Genomic DNA, 19,205 nt, shown 5'->3' with positions numbered 1-19,205 from the left:
CCATTAATAAATCAAGAGGGGTGGAATTAATGACTCCAAAATGCTGAAATTCTGAGCATGTACATTAACTCTGTCTTCAAGAAGAAAAATACAGACAACCTTCAACTGGAAAATGTACAATTATATTTTGAAACTTGTGAGTTCAATTTTTAAATCTGAAGGGAAGATGGGCTTGTAGAAGTAGGGATTTATAAAAAACAGGATACTTGGAAATACACATGTACAAATAATAGATTCAAAAGGAAGAAAGGATCCTTTGTGGTCAGACAGTCTGACCTTCTGAATAACACAGGCTGTATAGTATTGGACTGACATTCACTTAGGGTATGTCTACACTACCCCGCTAGTTCGAACTAGCGGGGTAATGTAGGCATACCGCACTTGCAAATGAAGCCCGGGATTTGAATTTCCCGGGCTTCATTTGCATAAGCCGGCCGGCGCCATTTTTAAATGCCGGCTTGTTCGAACCCCGTGCCGCGCGGCTACACGCGGCACGGGCTAGATAGTTCGAACTAGCAAGCCATTCCGAACTATCCCATGAATGAGGTGTACAGATAGTTCGGAATGGCTTGCTAGTTCGAACTATCTAGCCCGTGCCGCGTGTAGCCGCGCGGCACAGGGTTCGAACAAGCCGGCATTTAAAAATGGCGCCGGCCGGCTTATGCAAATGAAGCCCGGGAAATTCAAATCCCGGGCTTCATTTGCAAGTGCGGTATGCCTACATTACCACCCTAGTTCGAACTAGGGTGGTATTGTAGACATACCCTCACTCATCAGATGGAGCTAACACATCTTTATTAAGGCTAAACATTCAGCTAGTGATGATCAATTACTCAAAAGTGGAAAGCTTAGTGGAACCTATCAGTCACCTACAGCATCAAAAAAATCCAACTTCAGGCTCTCTTTTTCACAAATTGATTTATAACTTTTTGTTATCTTTTCTTATACATATGTATTAGTGTCCCATTTCCATGTTAACTCTCCTTCCTAAATCAGTACAGATTTAAGTGTTAGTTCAAATCAGTCTTTTCTACCTTTTTAGTCAGTTTATTTTTTCTTTTGTTCTCACAAACATGATTATTCTGCAATTTTTTAATGCATACACAATTTTACTTATGCTCATTATTTTAAATGTTATAAGAAAAGACTCTTAAAATCCACAGCAGACTTCTGTCAAGACTAAATATTCTTTCATTCCAAACATATAGTAATTCCTGAATTAATTCTTTTTTCAAGGAAAAACTTCCAATCTTAATTTAAAAATTGCTAGTGAAAAAGAATTCACTACAACTTTTGGTAAATTATTCCAATTATTAGTTACCCTAAAAATAGGCACCTTATTTCTAGACTGTTTAGGTGCATCTAGACTGGCAAGATTTTGCACAAAAGCGCCTGCTTTTGTGCAAAAACTTGCCAGCTGTCTACACTGGCCGCTTGAATTTACGCAAGAGCACTGACGTTCTAATGTAAGAATTCAGTGCTTCTTGCACAAACACTTTGATGCTCTTGCTCAGGGATAAGCCCTCTTGCACAAGAATACTTGAGCAAGAGGGCCAGTGTAGACAGGCACCTTAATTTTTTGCATAAGAAAGCCCGACGGCTAAAATGGCCACCGGAGCTTTCTTGCGCAAAACCACGTCTATAATGGGCACGGATGCTTTTGTGCAAAAGCACTTTTTGCGCAAAAGCATCCGTGCCAATCTAGATGCTCTTTTGCGGAAATACTTTTAACAGAAAAACTTTTCCATTAAAAGTATTTCCGCAAAATCATGCCAGTCTAGACGCAGTCTTTGTGTCTAGCTTTAACTTCTAACTATTGGATCTTGTTATAACTTTGTCTGATAGACTGAAAAATCTTTTATTATCACAATTTTGCTTATAGATTATGATCCAGTCATCAGTTAACCTTTTGGTTATTGTTGTTAAGCTTAATTGATTGAGCTCTTTGAGCCTTTTACTATAAAATAATAAACATATAAATATAATTTCCAGCCATATTTTCATAGCTCTTCTCTGAACCCACTCTAATTTTTCAAAAGCGGTGAGGAGTCTGCAGATTCAGACTAACACGGCTACCCCTCTAATTTTTCAACATCCTTACTGAGATGTGGATGTGAGAACTGGACACTGCATTCTGATATCAGTCACACCACCACCCATATAACATCTCGACCCCTTCCATTTGGCATTGTCCTGTTTATACATCAAAGGATGACATCAGCCCCTGAGGACATGGCATCGCAGTGAAGGTTTATGTTCACTGATTATCTACCATGATGCCTACAGCCATGTGAGGATACAAAATTTTATCCGCATCCGCATCTGCAAAAATTATCTGCAGATATCTGCAAATTTGCATGTTTCTAGATACAAAATTGGTATCCGCATACGTATCTGCAAAAAATGACACGCATTGGTGGATACCTGCGGACATAAAGAGGATGTCAGCAGTTTTGCAGGGCTGTAATGATGCCCAAATCTTTTTCAGAACCATTGCTTTCCAGGATGAAGTGCTCCATCCTGTACTATGGCCTCTATTCTCTGTTGCTATATGTAGGACCATTCATTTGGTTGTACTGAAACGCCTTGCTTGTATCCTACTACCAATGATCTAGATCACAGTGTATCAGTGTCTTATCCTTTTCCTTATTTACTACTCCCACACTCTCTGTCATTTGTGAACTTAAACATTTTTATCTATTACCTGCAAGCAAGGAAAATTACTGATAAATTGTGTAGGTCAAAAGCCAATCCCTGTAGGAACCCACTAGAAATACAAAATCTGCTTGATGTTGATTCTTCCTTTAGATTTACATTTTGAGATTTGCCTGTAAACCAGGTTGTAATCCATTTAATGTGTGCCATGCTAACTGTGTATAATTTTAGTTTCCATAATCATATGTCCTGTGATACCAACTCAAATGTCTTACAGAAGTCTATTACATCAACACTATTACCTTTATCAACCATACTTGTAACCTCATTTTACAAAAATTAAGTTATTTACAACATTAGCTTTCTTCCACTTGAATTACTCCTGATTTGCACTAGTGTGACAGGAGAATCAAGCCCTCTGGTCTGCTGCTCACAAGCTTTAGGGAACCATGCATAGACAATTCATGAATAGTCATTGCTTCTTCAGAGGCTGTAGTGCAGTAGATAAGGGACTAACATACTACTAAAGAGGTACTACATAAACCACAATATTCTGACCCCACTCTTGGCTCTCCTAGGTTTCCTAATACTGTAGAGGTGCAAAAATCACAGAGCAATTTTAATAAATGGAGAGAAAAATCAAACCTTCCTCCATAACTTGCTGTCCCCTCACCCTCACTCATTTTCACTGGGCTGAGACAGGGAGACAGGATGCAGGAGAAGGTGAAGGCTCTGGGCTGGGGCTGAGGGGTCTGGTATGTGGGAGGGGGTTTCAGGTTCAGTCTGAAGCAAGGGGTTGAGGTACAAGCTGGGGTGTGGGAGAAGGTATTGTGTGCAGGCTCTGGAAGGGGACTCAGGGTTGGGCCACGGGGGTTAGGGTGCAGAAGTGGATGAAGGGTGCAGCTAAGTGGCACTTACCTGGGGAGGTTCCTAGTCAGCAGTGCAGCAGGACTAAGGCTCCCTGCCTGCCTGTCCCTGTGCTACTCTCAGAAGTGGCCAGCATGTCCCTGTGGCCCTGGGGCCACATGCTGCCCTTTCCTGCAGGCACTGCTCCTGCAATTCCCATTGTCCAGAGTTTCCTGCTTTTTCTTCTTTCCTCTTTTTGCTCAAAACCTCCCTCTTCCCCATCCATACATGCCTTTTTACTAAAGAACTCTTTTGCAAAAATGCTTCTTCTTCGTAGAAAGAGGAATACCAATTGCACAAAAACCCCTCCATTCTTTCAATTCTCTTGCAAAAAACACGCTTGAGGTGTGGACACTTTGTGAGTTTTTGTGGAAAAACTCTGTAGTGTAGATATAGCCTTTATGTGTTTCCTTTTATGATGGAGAGGCAATTTAAAAAACCATGAAGACAAAGGCCTGATTTCTTTCCATTCCTTAAACAGACTTTTCCCCAGGGTGGGAACCCTTTGTTTAGCACTTCCTATCCCCATGGAAAAATACCATATTCAAGATGGATTTCAGTACCAGGTATGGTCACTCATCTTTCTAGGACCAACCACAGTTTGGGCGCACAGGAAAAAAATAATTCACAGATCATTGGTTTGAGTACTGAACCATTAACTTCCTAAAGTATCCCTAATGGACCTCATTAGTACAGTTAGATTTTCACTTCATATTTCTAACGTCACATGCAAGAATGCTACATGCACAAAAATAAGATATACAAATTCAGCAGATTGTAACTTTAACACTGATATGTTTTAAAGTGTATTTGACTTATGCATATTTATAAGTCAGTTTTCATAGAGCATGGGGAAGTACAATAGGGGAAAAGAAAAGGAAAACAAAGCAAAGCCTGAGCAGATTCCTAAAAAATTATATGGCACAGGTAAAATGATTTTACTTGTCCAAGAAACACATCATCAAAGTTGTAGGTGAGAACTTACCATGTTCAATGAGTTGTTCCATGTAGATATGTAATAAAGGCAGAACTTCGACAGCAATAGTGTAAGCATCCTTATTCTGTTCCACCAACATGCTTCAACTGTTGCCAACGAGAGGGAACAAAGTAGAGAGAACAAAGTAGTTCAGTTTAGATGCAGCCTTTGCAACTAGCAATGAGAGTGCCACTTGCAATGGAAGTTTTTTTGTGACATTTGTCCTCATCTATTAGGAACTAGACTGAGACCACCTGTTCATTTCACAGCTCAGCAAGTAGCTATTACATGGTAATGATTTCTGGTCACTAATAACCTCCTGTGGATTTAAGGCTCCATAGCCTGCCATCAGACCCCTGAAAAATACCCACAGGTATTACATGTTTCTAGGGCTCAGCTATTCTCTTCTAAACATGTTCAGGTATATGTGTGCAATGTTTTTGATCAGATAGAGTATAACACAACAAGCTGAAACTCTAGTGTTCTATGAGCTGGCCCTTGAGCTTGCATAATAGCAGTCCAATAAAAGTTGGCATGCTGTTTCTCTTGTCTCTTTTTTCTTGAAGCCTAAGACATGAACATTATTTCAAAAGAAAATTGGAAAATGTGGGGAACATTTCTGTTTGCTGTCTCTGAATTGTGAACACAAAAGAGCCCCATTCTGTGGGTTTGATCTTCATGTCAGTACATGGTTTTTAACCATATGCATGTGGCCAACTTCCCACATATTTCAGCACCACAACATGACCAAAATGAGACCCTATACACATGTGTCTAGACAACATTGTTTTTTTGAAAAAACGTCACCTGAGTCCACACTGCAATCGCGTTCTTTCCAAATTAAATCAAAAGAACGCAGGGGGCATTTCAACATTGGTAAACCTCAAATTACGAGGAAGAATGCCTTTTTTGAAAGAACTCTTTCGAAAAAAGGCGTATGTGGATGCAGAACTGGGACATTTTTCAAAATAAGAGGTGATTAAAAAAAGCACAGGTGCCCTGGTGGCGATTCTGTGACTAGCAATCAGAGCTTTCTTTCAAGAGAGCATCCATGCAGTCTGGACACTCTCTTTCAAAAAAGAAGATTGCTTTTTCCATCCGGTTTTGAGCTGTGGATGCTCTCTTTTGAAAGAAGCCTGCAGTCTAGACGTAATAGAGGCTGTTATGCTCAACAGAGATGATCTATAAAGCCAGACAAATGTGTCATTCTGTCTATACTATGATTTTTATAAAGCTAACAATGTAATGTAGCTTTATCTTTTAACTGTAGTATAATCAAGTACCACACAGTCTTGTGTTTATGGCATTATATCATTTTATAGATAAGAATTACTGCAGAGAAGCACACCTTCATTAATACATTGATAGAGTAATAATGGTAAATACAACTATGTCAAGATAAAATGACACAATACATCATCATTAAGGTGGTCAAACAATGTAAATGAAATATAGTCTATAAACATAACATTGTTACACCAGCACTACTTGATTACTTTTGGAGGCCACAAAATCATCAATAGCATTGTAAAAGCTCCAGTGACATGTGAACTTACTCTCAATAGATATGTTGTCAGGACAATTTAATTTATTCTGTGGTGTTGTCACTCTCAGATGGAGGAGGACCTTTCTCACCCTCACAGTTCCTTAATGGCAGTGTCAAAAAAAGTCTTATTGCCATGACAACGTTGGAAAAAGTTGAATGAAGTCTACTGGGTAATGGAAAGCAGATATTTCAGAAGGATGGTACTTGAGACGTATGCTCATACAAACTAAATACCACTGTTCCCAAACAACATCATGATAGGGTCAACTTCAAATTCAATTTGCACAATTTCCAAGTCTTCAGAGTATTTTTCTTGGAGTGAATTTTGCAACAGGTACTACTTTGTCTTTTTTTGTTCATGTATCAGATAATTTAAAAAATTGAATGTTTTAATTGTAAACTTCTACTCAACTTCACAGTTTGTCGCTAGAACCTTTTTCAGGTGCATGATGCTTTCTCTCACAGGAATGATGAACTTGTTCATATTGCTGGATGACCGATATAATTGCTTTTTTACTCATAGAAGCAAAGTTTATTAAGAGCATTTCAACCTGTTCTACATTTTTACACACACAATGCTGCAGGTGGGATCACTTGCCATACCTTTTTTCTACATATATATGATGGAACATACATGTGTCAAGGGGTATGTCTACACTAGTTCATTAGTTCGAGCTAGGTAGGCAAATGAGGGCAACCGGAGTTGCAAATGAAGCCCGGGATTTAAATATCCCAGGCTTTATTTGCATCTTCCCGGGCGCCGCCATTTTTAAATCCCCCTCAGTCCGAACTCTGTGCCCATGGAACAAACTACCTACTCCGTGCCGTGTGTAGCCGCGGGCATGGAGTTCGGACAAAGGGGGATTTAAAAATGGTGGCGCCCGGGAAGATGCAAATGAAGCCCAGGATATTTAAATCCCGGGCTTCATTTGCAACTCCAGTTGCCCTCATTTGCCTACCTAGCTCGAACTAACGAGCTAGTGTAGACATATCCAAGCATAGTTATGTTCATTTTGAAGTTACTTTGAATATTCACATACGGTTCACGTATGTACATTATACCGTTTATGCATGGATCATTAAAAATTTGTATAGAAAATTGATTGAACTGGTAAAGTATGTGCCCACAAGGAGAGACTATGTTCTGAAATGGGCATTATTTTTCATTTATTAACACTGACCTTCATCTGCCCTTATGTTGCTCGTTCACCCAGCCTAGTTATGTCCCTCTGAAGTTCCTCACAATCTTCTCTAGACTTGACTGACAGAAATAACTTTGTTCTCTGAAAATTTGGCTAACTCTCCACTTACCCCCCTTTTTAGATCATTACTAAATAAATATGTTAAACAATATTGGACCTAATACGAAATCTTGAGGCACTGTGCTGTTAATATTTGGCTCTAATCACAGTTGACCCTTTATTCGTACTCTGTTCTCTGTCTCTTAGCCAGTTTATCACCCATGTCAAGAGTTTCTTTTGATCCCATGATTACTTAGTTTCTTTAGTAGAGTCATGTGAAGAGCCATGGCAAAATCTTTTTCAAAATCAAAATAAATTATGCCAATTAATTCTCCTTTATACACTACTTTATTGGCATGTTCAAAATAATTCTAATATATTAGTGAGCCACAATTTTCTTTTCAGAAACTTCTGATTTCCAAGCAGTTAGAAAGAGACTTGAAAGTAATTACTTCTGGTACATTGAGGAGTTCTTACTTTCTTCCTTTTCTGGAGGTATTGTACATGCATGCTGACAGAATTTATTGTTGTAAATTGCAATAGTAGAATTGTGAGAATTAAAGAGGAAGAAAGAGGCAGTTTCTAAGCCAGTTCATGGTATTGCATGGAAATAGTTCCCTGGCTTTCTTTACCATATTCACCTATAGATTCTTCAGGATGATTAATAACTTTTTAATATGCATAGAACTAAATAAATGTGATTGCATCCTATGCTAACTAACAACCATTCACCCCTATTAGCTTTAGTCAAATGCAATCTGCACAGGAAACTTTTTGGTTTTAAGCATCATGGGAACTCTATGTATTGCATGAAGTGGTAATATTCAGTGGTGCTGGGATGATTTTTATAGTAGGGTTGCAGAAAGAGGAAATAATGTATTTGGGTTGTTATTACTACTTCAAGCCGTGGGATAACAATAGTGCCCCCTGAACCCTTGCTAATATTTCTTTTTGTCTGAGGCTAAGAAATTTCAACCCGTGTTGCAGATTTTGCACCCTAAAATGGCAGATTTTAGAGCTTGATCCTGTATAACACAGGCACAGAATATTGTTTGTATAAGTGAAAGGTAAAAATGATGAGCAGGACAAGAAGTTCAGGAGAATTTTGAAAGATACTATTGAAAGTGTGTATGTGGACACCACATTACTCCTGTCTCCTATTAGAAATAAGGCCAGAGAGAGGAGAACATAACTAAGGCCTGATCTACACCTAACAAATTTCACCTCCTGTGCACTGCAGTTAAGTTGATCTAATGCCCACTGCAGATGTAACTAAGTCAACAGAAGAATTCTTCATTCAGCCTATCTATCTCATTTTGAGGGGCTGGATTTACCACAGAAATGGGAACAAATTATTCCATCACTGAAGGAAGGGTATGTCTACACTACAGAGAAGACGGAAGCTGTCACTGTTGATCTTTCAGAGTATGAATTAGCAGGTCTAGTGAAGACACACTAACTGAACTGAGAGGGGCACTCCAGTCAATGCCCATAGTCCTGCTTCCACGAGAAGTAAGAGAAGTTGAAGGGAGAATGTTCTCCCTTTGACTTCCTGCAGTGTGGACAGCACCAAAAGTTGAGTAAAGGTACTTAGATTTCAGCTACACAATTAGCATAGCTGAAGTTGCATATCTTAATTCAACCTTATCCCATAGTGCACACATACCCTACGGCTATGTCTACACTGGCTAGCTCTTGTGCCAGAAATATGCAAATGAGGCAAAGCATGGAATGCCTTTATTCCTGAAAATAATCACCGTAATGGTATTGTGCAAGAGGGTTTTTCTTGCGCAAGAAGGGGCAGTGTAGACGCTCCTTCTGGTGCAAGAGACTCTTCCGCAAAATGGCGGCTCATTAGCTATGCAAATGAGGCTCAGCGATATTCCACGCTTAGCCTCATTTGCATATTTCTGGCGCAAGAGCGCGCCAGTGTAGACATAACCTAAGTGTCTACGCTACAGCACAACTGTAGCAGAGGTGTCATGCTTGTAGTAGAGTTACCTTCAGTGCCTCCTTTGTATGTAGAATAGTTAAGCCCATGCCTTCTCAAACACAGATATTCTTCATTCATGCCTCACCCTCTTTTTACCTTGCAAAGTTTAATCACTGAGTTTAAGGCCAGAAGGGACAATTAGATCATTTCACTTGATGTCCTATGTATCACAGGTCACTTCCTCACAAAGTCCAGCAACGAGAATTAAACCAAAGTGTTACACCGTTCAGCAGCCTGATATCTTGTCTGCCTTAATAGAAAGCAGGAGGGAGAGAATGCACTCAGAGTAAATGAGTAGGTATGCAGAAACCTTGAAACTCCTGTACTCAGTGTATACCTCGGCCTGGTCTACACTAGACCAGGCAGGTCAGCTTAAGGTACAAAATGCATCACTGGATTCGGCTTACCTTAAGGTGAGTCACCGCAGAGTCTACACTCCTATTGGCTTCCCTTACTTCTTGCAGAATGAGGAGTACTGGATGCCAGTGGGGACTGCTCTCAGTGTTCAATTTAGGGGTCTACATTAGAACTGCTAAACCGAGAATATCGACCTTTGGAGGGTCAATCTTCTCCATAGTGAAGACATGCCCCTACTCTTTATTTTTACCAATCATAGCTCTTTGTTCATACCTCCACTGTAGTTTAACAGCATGGGACAACCTGCTAATAAATTAAACTAGCATCTTTGAACGTCTACTCCAGTGTATATAGCATATATTTCTTAGAATTATTATTCTTGCTGACCATTGTAGTTAATATACTGTCAATTTGTTGTTCTTTCAAAATAGATAGTATGATTTCCACTGAATACTTAGTGGTGTGGCTAGGGTTTATGAAAATGTAATAAATTATTCAACTGGCTTTATGTACACATTTACTTAATGAAGAGAGAATGTTGGAATGGAATAAACAGACAAACCAAGAGTCACTGTCTGGGTCTCTGCAGAGAAAGCATTTTGGTATGTGGATTTTGTGGCAAAGGTGTATTGTTATCTAAGGCATTTATATGGAAGAAAAATTATTTATTAATGACATGTCTTCCTTTAAAAATAAATAACAGTTGTCAATTCAGAATAAAGATTCACCTCAGCTTGGTGGAACTTATTTGTTTTACATATTCTTTGATATTCCTTGTAAGAAGAAATGAAGGAATTTCTGTGTGGTCAGAAAATATTGTCCATATTGTGCTACGTGTTACAAAGCCTTTATGGGGGTTTTTAAAGGTCAGTGTACACTACAGGCTAGAGGTGTGATTTCCCTGATCACTACAGCTGTCATTGAGCTATCAAGAGTATAAATAGTTGTGTATGTACAGCAGCAGTCATAGTGGCAGTGAAAGTACAAATCTACCTGGAACTGATGCATCTGTTCTCAACATAGTTCAGTCATGCCACCACTGCCAGTACCAATGCTACCATGGCTGCATTGTTCTTTATATTCATGCCAGCTTGGTGAAATCTAGTGCAAGTCTATATATATGAGGAACAAAATCACACCCCTACCTGATAGTGTACATATAGAGTTAGGTACAATGGACAGTCCTAATCAGGCTTTGCTCAGCCCCACAGGGCTCTTGTACATTTCAAAAGCAGAAGCGCCACAGGAAGCACGGGGCCAGCAGGCGACTCAAGCAGTCCCCTGTCCTGGCTGCCATTAACAGAGGATGCTCTGGCACCAGCCTGTTTGCAGCAGACAAAGCTGTCTGCTACAAACGGGCTGTGGACTCAGCATGAACCAGGACCCAGCAGCCCTGGCTCGCGCTGGTCCCAGATGCTGCGCCTCTGCATTCTAAAATATAGTAAGAGCTCTTACTACATTTAAAATGCAGAGCCACAGTGCAGGTGGCTTCCGGAGCTGGCACCATCCAGGACTGCTCAGTCTGAGCTCGAGCCGGCTCCTGGAGTTACCCCTGCTGCAGCTCTCCAGAGCAGTCCTACTGACGAATCGTATACGATTAGCCTGATGATTGCATTTTAACATCCTTAGTGTAGACACGGACTATGTTATTTTGGAATAACATCAGTTATTCTGAAATAACGCTGCTGTGTAGACATAGTCTTAGTGAGTTAGAGCTGCTGAAGTGGGTCTGGAAAAGGAGCATGTTAGAGCTGTCACAGATCAGGGGACTGTGGAATGTCCTGGAAGGGTAGAGCCTTATGTGCTAATAACTCTGTTATATTAGGACCCAGCAGAGAACAAGATAGGCACAGGACAATTGATTTAAACACAGCTGTCCATTCTAGTGCCTTATTGTTCTGGCAACAAATGGAAGTGAGGCTCTGCTCTGAGTATAGTGTGCTCAGGTTTTTACAGGAGCAGGACATCACAACCTTCATGCAGGGAGCTGGACCCAGTGGAACAGTGAGAGGGCAGGAGACAGAGAGGGATACTCCCATGATGAGGATGATCTCCCAGCAAAGAGGCTGTGGGACTTCCTGCCAGGTTATACTTCAGCTGGCAGGACTGTGCTGGCTGTCCTAGTAGAGGGGCAGAAGAAGACTGACAAAGACCTAGGCATGGCAGACCTGGAAGTTTGGTGCATAGGATGTTGACTGACTAGATGCCCTGGGATTTTAAGGAATATATGCACTGGAGGTAATAATTAACTTTTTATTTTGGAACTTATTTGAACTATTTACAATATGGGGAATACCTCAACCTTGAAGAGGTGGATTATTGAGCCAAGGAAGCTTCTAGTGGAGTTATGGGGAACTTTGTAGGGGGAAATGATGCAGGCACACCTGTCTTGCTGTGGCCTGTTCCAGAAGGGCCCTTTTAGTTGGGCTGCCCTATGGCACTCTTGAAAAACATGTTCAGGCTGATTAATTTATTTGTATACAGTTTGAGATCAATGGGCAAGAAAGAGGCTGCCATTTTCACAATAAAACCAAGACATTGTTAAGTGACAGATTCCAAATGAAGTGAAACTATAAAATAGAGAGGAAACAAATACTCTGAGATGAGAAACCGGCACGTCATGTTCTCTTAATACCAAACTTTTTACATCAAAATTGCCTGGACTATGTGCATCAGTTGTCTCCTCAAATGAAGGAATTAATCCTATTTCACAAAAGTGAAATTTGCCCCAAGACAGGAGTCCTGACCTCGGCACCTAGACTCACGTAAGATGTTAGGGGCAAATTCTCATCTGAGAACTTATTTGTTACTTAATAGCTATATTGGAGTAATTCCAAAGGGCCACAATCAGGCTGGACTCCCTCAAACCACCTCTAAGGTGTGTCTAGACTACACCTGTCGACAGAGAGATGTAGATTAGGCATGCCGAAATTGCTAATGAAGCTGGGATTTAAATATCCCGTGCCTCATTAGCACAAACATGGCCATTGCTTTTTTTCAAAATGGAGGTTTTTTTTTAAAAAAAACGGCAGTCTAAATGGGGATCTGTCGAAACTAAAGCCTTTTTCGACAGATCCTGTAAACCTCATTAGACGTAGCCCCAGATCCCAACGCGCGTCATTTAGACTCTCCTTCCCCACCCAGTTCATAGTACATAAGGGTCTCTCTGAGACATATAGACAAGATAAAATAAAGGTTCGCTCCCTTCTTTCTCTTATGAGAGGGGGGAATCTGTGTGAAAACAAACACACACAAAAAAGGCAAAAGCATCTGTCTCTCAAGCATCTTTCCAGATTCAGCTCTATGACTTCATTAGTGGGGTCTGCTTCTAGCCACTCCTCTTTGGGTACCCTCTTTTGCCACTGGTCTATGTGTAACTGCTACCAGGTGGATTTGAACCAGGGACCTCTGGCCTTTAGTGGGTTACACATGCAGCTTCAGGAGTGGTGAGGCCTGCAACTGCTTCCCTCTGTTGACCCTGTTTTTGTGGCCAGCAGCCTGAGATGAAGCAGCCCTTCCCCTCTTCACCACCTGTCCTTGGGGGGAGTGGTGATCTCCCATCTAAGCTCCTCTTTCTCACACAGCATGAGACTTGCAGATGCACCTCATCAGAGCTGAACAGGCCTAGACAAGCTTCTTAGTCTCATCTCCATCACAGTGGCTATGTCTAGACTGCAGGCTTCTTTCGAAAGAGCCTCTTTCAAAAGCATCTTTCGAAAGAGGCTCTTTCGAAAGAGCGCGTCTAGACTACAATGCGCGGATCGAAAGATCGATCCGCTATTTCGAAAAAGAGCGTCCAGACTGCTGGACGCTCTTTCGAAATTCAAAGCCACCCGGAACTGCTTCTGCCAGGGCATGGGGGCAGCATTTCCTTCCGGGTGCTGCCTGCCTGCCCTTTGCAGAGACGCGTGGTTAAAGGGACACTCCTGAACACCCGTTGCTCTGCTCCTGCAGCTGCCTTTGCTGTCCCTCGAGGAATTAAGCAAGGCATTGCAGTGCTGGTTTGGAGTGCTCAGCTTCCTGGGACACCCCAGCAGCTTTTTTCTTTTGAGGTTTTTCTGCTTGCACACCCTTTTTTTTGGCATGGAGCCAGAGCTGCCCCTGGGCAGGCGATGGCCCCACACCACCATACTGCAGCTGTTGCTGCATCTTCATGACACTGTCATGAGGCTCCTTCCTGAGCTGCTCCCAGACCAGAGGTACGAGGGGTTCCTCCGTCAGGCAGTAGCACTGCCCTTGCCTCCGAACTTTTTCGTGGACAGGCGTGTTTGGAGGTTTGACACCAGCTCTGACTGGTGGGACCGGCTCGTGATGGAGATCTGGGATGACCAAGACTGGCTACGGAACTTCCGGATGAGAAAGACCACTTTCCAGGAGCTGTGTACCTGGCTCGCCCCTGCTCTGGAACGGCAAGACACCCACCTGCGGCCCGCCATCCCCCTGGAAAAGAGGGTCGCCATTGCCCTCTGGAAGCTGGCAACCCCCGACAGCTACCGCTCCGTGGGACACCAATTTGGCGTGGGGAGATCTACTGTTGGGGCCGTCTTGATGGAGGTAAGTCATTGTCTGGGGACAGTCACAGTTTGGGGTTGGGGGAAGGGAGACTGTCAGGAAGGGCCAAGTGGAGTGGGAGTGGGAGGGAGCTCCTCCACTCACCCTGAATTGTGGGGGGGGGGGGGTTCTGAGGAGGGGATTCCCGGGCTGTTTGAGAGGGAAGGTGGGCGGTGGGTTCTCCTCCTAAGACATAAGGCACCCCTTCTAACATTTTGTTGTCTGTCTCATTCTGCAGGTGGTGAAGGCCATCAATTCGGAGCTGCTCAACAGGCTCATCTGTCTACCGGATCTGGACAGCATCATGGCCGGCTTTGCTGCCCTCGGCTTCCCGAATTGCGGAGGAGCGCTCAATGGGACTCACATTGCAATCCGTGCACCGCCCCAATTCATAAACAGAAAGGGCTACTTTTCTATGGTCCTCCAGGCCCTGGTCGACCATCGTGGCCAGTTTTCGGACATTTGTGTTGGGTGGTCAGGGCGGGCACATGATGCCCGCATCTTCAGAAACTCGTACCTCTACCAGAGGCTTCAGGCAGGAACATTTTTCCCCCATCGCCAGTTTGCAGTTGGGGATGTGCACATGCCGGTGTGCATAGTGGGTGATGCCGCCTATCCCCTGATGCCGTGGCTGATGAAGCCCTACACCGGCCAGCTGGATGCGAGCAAGGAGCAGTTTAATGCTCGCCTTAACCGGGCTCGCAACCAGGTCGAATGTGCGTTTGGCCGTTTAAAGGGCAGATTCCGGTGCTTGCTCACACGCCTCGACATGGGGGAGACCAACATCCCCGAGGTGGTGGCCGCGTGTTGCGTCCTCCATAACCTCGTGGAGAGGAAAGGGGATGCCTTCCTACCAGGGTGGGGTAGAGCTGCTGATGGCCAGGAGAGGCTCTTTGCCCAGCCCCGGACAGCTGCCATCCGCCAGGCTCACCGGTCTGCAGTTGGCATCCGGGAGGCCCTCCGGGAGCAATTCTCCAGTGGAGGCCACTGAGACTGAGTGCACTGAGGGGCTTCTGCCTGGGGACTGGGCCCTGGCCCAATAGAAGCTTCCCTCCACAACCCATCTCCTGACCCAGTTTGGACACATCAGTTACACCAGGGTGTGTTTCAAAATAAAATGTTCTGTTTACTTATTTATAATTTTGTACATATTATCAAACAATGTTGCAAACATAACAAATTTTTTTTTCATTTTTATTGTTGCCAAACTATATACAATAAAGAAACAGTTCATTTAACCCTTTGTTTGTGCTTTAACTGGGGTGATGGGGGTGATTGAAACCTGGAGGGGGGAAGGGGATCAGGTTGAACGGGGCTTGGCAGATTTCCCTTTCCTGCCTGGGCCTCGTGTTTGGGGTGCTCCCCGGCTACGGGATCGGGTGGTGCACCTGTCGGTTGGCTGGCTGCTGGGGTGCTCTTGGGACGTGGAAGCCTGGGGGAGAGGAGGGCCAGGGGGAGAGAGGGGCTGGGGAACTGTGGGGGCTGGGGGAGAGGGAGGTCCACGGGGGGAAAGGGATGCTGTTGTGGAAGGGGGGTTTGGTGAGGTGGGGTCATGGGGTGCTGGAGGAGCAGGACCAGGCACAGCAGCAGGCAAGCCGCTGACCTCCCTCAGGGTGCTGTGCAGGACCGTGCGCTGCAGGACCAGCTCGTTCATGAGCCGATCACGCCAGCGATCCTCTGCCTCCGCCCTCTGTCGCAGGATGGAGTTCTGCTCCTGCACAGCCTCGACGTGCTGTCTGAGGATGTCCGCGTAGACACGCCTGTGTCTGCGGCTCCCATGTCCCCGAGATGGAGATGGAGATGGAGGTGGGGCTGGGGTGCTGCGGCCCTCTTCCACGGCTGGTCCGGCTGTGGAGGAAAAGAAGAAGACACAATCAGTCCTAAAAACTGGACTCTGTAGCACTTACAATACTAACAGGATGGTTTATTAGGAGATGAGCTTTCCTGGGCCAGACCCACTTCCTCAGATCAGAGTAACACGGCTACATTTCTATCACAATCAGTCATGTGTGCAACAGCTGTCCAAAAGGGCATGCCCTCTCCCTTGAGACAGGGGAAGCAGACATTCTGAAGGTCACACTGTGTGTGTGTGTGTGTGTGTGTGTGTGTGTGTGTGTGTGTGTGTGTGTGTGTGACCTGGGCATCAGCCTGAGCATGACAGGTTTCCCTTGTGCATCACCCACTGTGCACCCACCTACCTCCCCCCCCCCCCCGGGTGTGACACAACCTCACTGTACTCACCTGCTGCTTCCTCTCCTGCGCCAGATGACGCCTGGGAGGCCTCAGAGGTCTGGGTGACTGGCTCCAAGGTGGTGAGGGTCGCCGTCTCCTCGCTGTCCTCCTCCTCCTCTGGGACCATGTCCCCGTCTCCAGACTGCTGTAGCTCCTGCTCTGGAGCGTCCACCACGGGGTCTGCCAGTCCAGACTGCACGAACCTCCGTGGTGTGCGTGCTTCTGCACTGCCACCCAGGATCTGGTCCAGCTCTGGGTAGTAGGGGCAGTAGTGGGGGGCTGCCCCAGACCGGGAGCTCTCCTCCCTGGCTTTGACGTACCCCTGGCGCAGCTCTTTTACCTTTGAGCGCACCTGGTCCTGGGTGCGGGGGTAGTGGCCCTTCTGGGCCAGGGCTTCAGCCATGCGGCCATAAATTTCGGCATTTCGCCGCCGGCTTTTGAGAGCCTGTAAGGCCTCCTCCTCTCCCCACAGCTCCAGCAGGCTCTTGATCTCAGCGCCGGACCAGGATGGTGCCCGGCGCTTGGAGCCCTTGGCTGGGTCCTCAGAAGGCTCTGTGGAAGGGCCAGGACGGTCTTGGGGCTGGGACATGCTGCAGCAAGGTAGCCGTGTGCTCTGGCTCCTTGTCTGCACCAAGTGTCTGTGAGGGTGCGCCCGTCCCTTTAAGGAATGGCTGCAGCCAGGAACCACAGACGTGCAACCCATGCCCCAGATTGTCCACCAGGGCTTCTTCCTGGAGGCCAATTCTTTTGAAAGAAAGGGCTCCCCCCGTCCAGACTCACGTTCTTTCGACGGATCTCCCTCGAAAAAGGCGTTCTTCCTCGTAAAATTAGGTGTACAGCCGTCGAAAGAAAAGCCGCGTTCTTTCGATTTACTTTTGAAAGAATGCAGCTTGAGTCTGGACGCAGGGGAAGTTCTTTCGAAAAAAGGCTACTTTTTCCGAAAGAACCCCTGAGTCTGGACACGGCCAGTGAGGGCATGTCCTGTTACAGAACCATCGCAGCATGAGTAGCTGTGCTGGACTCTGACATAGGTAGTACCTGACTGCTCCTTTCAGGGACGCTGGGCTCACCGAGACTGTGGCCCTGGCCCCACTCAGCCTCCTCCTCCTGAAGCCCACCCTATGCTCCAACCTTGCCCCACACGGCTCCCCTGTCCCTCCTCCACCTCTCCCCCCAAATCCTCACCACCTGCCACTCACTCCTCTTCCTTCGATGCCCCTCCCACCTGTCATGTACGTGCCTCTTTGTCACCTCCCCCAGTGCCCTGCCTGTTCACTGCTCCTACATACTACTTCAGTCCTGCCCACGGCCCTCCCTGCCCACTCTCCACTCACATCTCTTTTCCCCTCCTCCAAGCCCACCTGCCAGCTACTCACCACTCCTCCCACACCACTTCACCTGCTCCCCAGCTGGCCAGTCACTCACACACACCTCTTTTCCCCCTCCCCCAGTATCTCTTCCTGCCATTGGCCAGTTGACTGTACTCACTACCCTCACTTGACTCTTCGCCCCCGCTCTGGGTTCCCCAAGCAGGTGGGGCAGGGACAGAAAGAAGCAGAGGAAGGGCAGGGCTTTGGGGCTCAAAGAGGACAAGCGGGAGTTGGGCTTGAGAGAGGAGTGAAGCAGGGCTGTGCTTTTTGAGGCAGTGGGCAGACTGTTTGGGGATGCTTAGCTCTGGGCTCTAGGGAGAAGAGTGAGTGCTTTGCTGATGCCCCTTCAGCCTTGCACTGCTTGTCACTGGCATCAGATCCAAAACATGGATTGTTTCTTCCAGGGATGCCATGGGAGGGGGGTCTGCATAAGAGGTGGGCTCCTGGGCAAAGCTCTTAGCTGCACAGGGAATGTAAGTTCTGCAAAAAGCTTATGCCCCTGGGACAGGCAGTCAGTATTTTGTTTACAGAGGCAGGGTGACAAAGGGCATGTCTACACTACCAACTTTTGTTGCCCAAAACTGCCTTTTGGTGACAAAACAGCAAGAACGTGCACACTACAACACGACCTTTGTTGCAAAACATGCCCAGTTTCAGTAACAAAAGACTTCCACCTCCACAAGGAAATGTTTTATTTCCTTCTCCCTCTCCCTCTCCACGACAAACATGTAGTGTAGACACCATGAGGCATCTTCGCATTTATTGCCCTCCAGGAAGTTTCCCACAAAAACCCATGCAGCTGTTCTGGTCAGCACTTTAACTCCACTGCCCTGCAGCCAGGTAAACTGCAATCCGCCCCGCCCCCTTGCAAGCCCCGGGAATTTTAAATTACATTTCCAGTTGGCTGGCTCAACATGGAGTGGTCTCATGGTCTCTTCCCAGCTGATCATGGCTGGCTATCGATCCAAATGCTCTTCAGCTTGGACCACCATGGAGCAGGCAAAAAAGAGAGGAATTTTTTCAGGGCCATCCCTAGGGCACCACAGGGGCTGAGGGAGTCCCCCAGGCACAGGGCCCTGGGCAGCCCCATAGACCTAGGGCCCCAGGGAAGCCTTCCTGCCAGAGGCTCCATCCCACTCTGCTCCACCCTGTCCCTACTCCACCCCTTCCTCAAATCCCTCTCTTGCTCCTTCCCCACAGCATCCCTTTCCATCCCTCTTCTGCCTCCTTGCTCCCTCCCACATGCAACGCAAGCCGAGGGACTACCAGGGGCCTGGTGCAGGATGGCAGCAGGAGTTCCCATGCACACATATTTACCACAGCGGCAGGAGCTGGAGCAGCCTGCTGCGCTCAGCTTCTCTGTGGCAGCAGGAAGCAG

The 19,205-nt window shown here is 45.7% G+C and overlaps 1 protein-coding gene across 1 annotated transcript; it reads right to left on the bottom strand.

Moving 5' to 3' along the window:
- Nucleotides 1-15,512: 15,512 nt before the first annotated feature.
- Nucleotides 15,513-16,912, bottom strand: LOC142827074 (uncharacterized). The gene is made up of 2 exons (XM_075920718.1): nt 16,467-16,912; nt 15,513-16,073 (listed from the first exon to the last, which is right to left on the bottom strand). The coding sequence occupies exons 1-2, from the start codon at nt 16,858-16,860 to the stop codon at nt 15,526-15,528; spliced, it is 942 nt and encodes a 313-aa protein (XP_075776833.1). The 5' UTR covers nt 16,861-16,912; the 3' UTR covers nt 15,513-15,525.
- Between the last annotated feature and the right edge of the window lie 2,293 nt (nt 16,913-19,205).

This window comes from Pelodiscus sinensis, chromosome 1 (assembly GCF_049634645.1).
Source record: "Pelodiscus sinensis isolate JC-2024 chromosome 1, ASM4963464v1, whole genome shotgun sequence".
Taxonomy (NCBI): Eukaryota; Metazoa; Chordata; order Testudines; family Trionychidae; genus Pelodiscus; species Pelodiscus sinensis.
This window is presented reverse-complemented; position numbering and strand designations above follow the sequence as displayed.

What these genes read in the sequence shown, in the direction of transcription:
- LOC142827074 (XM_075920718.1), bottom strand. Translation starts at nt 16,860, where the DNA reads ATGGCTGAAGCCCTGGCCCAGAAGGGCCACTACCCCCGCACCCAGGAC. An exon ending in CGCAGGAGAGGAAGCAGCAG is followed by an intron (nt 16,074 to 16,466) that starts GTGAGTACAGTG and finishes TTTCCTCCACAG; the next exon opens with CCGGACCAGCCGTGGAAGAG.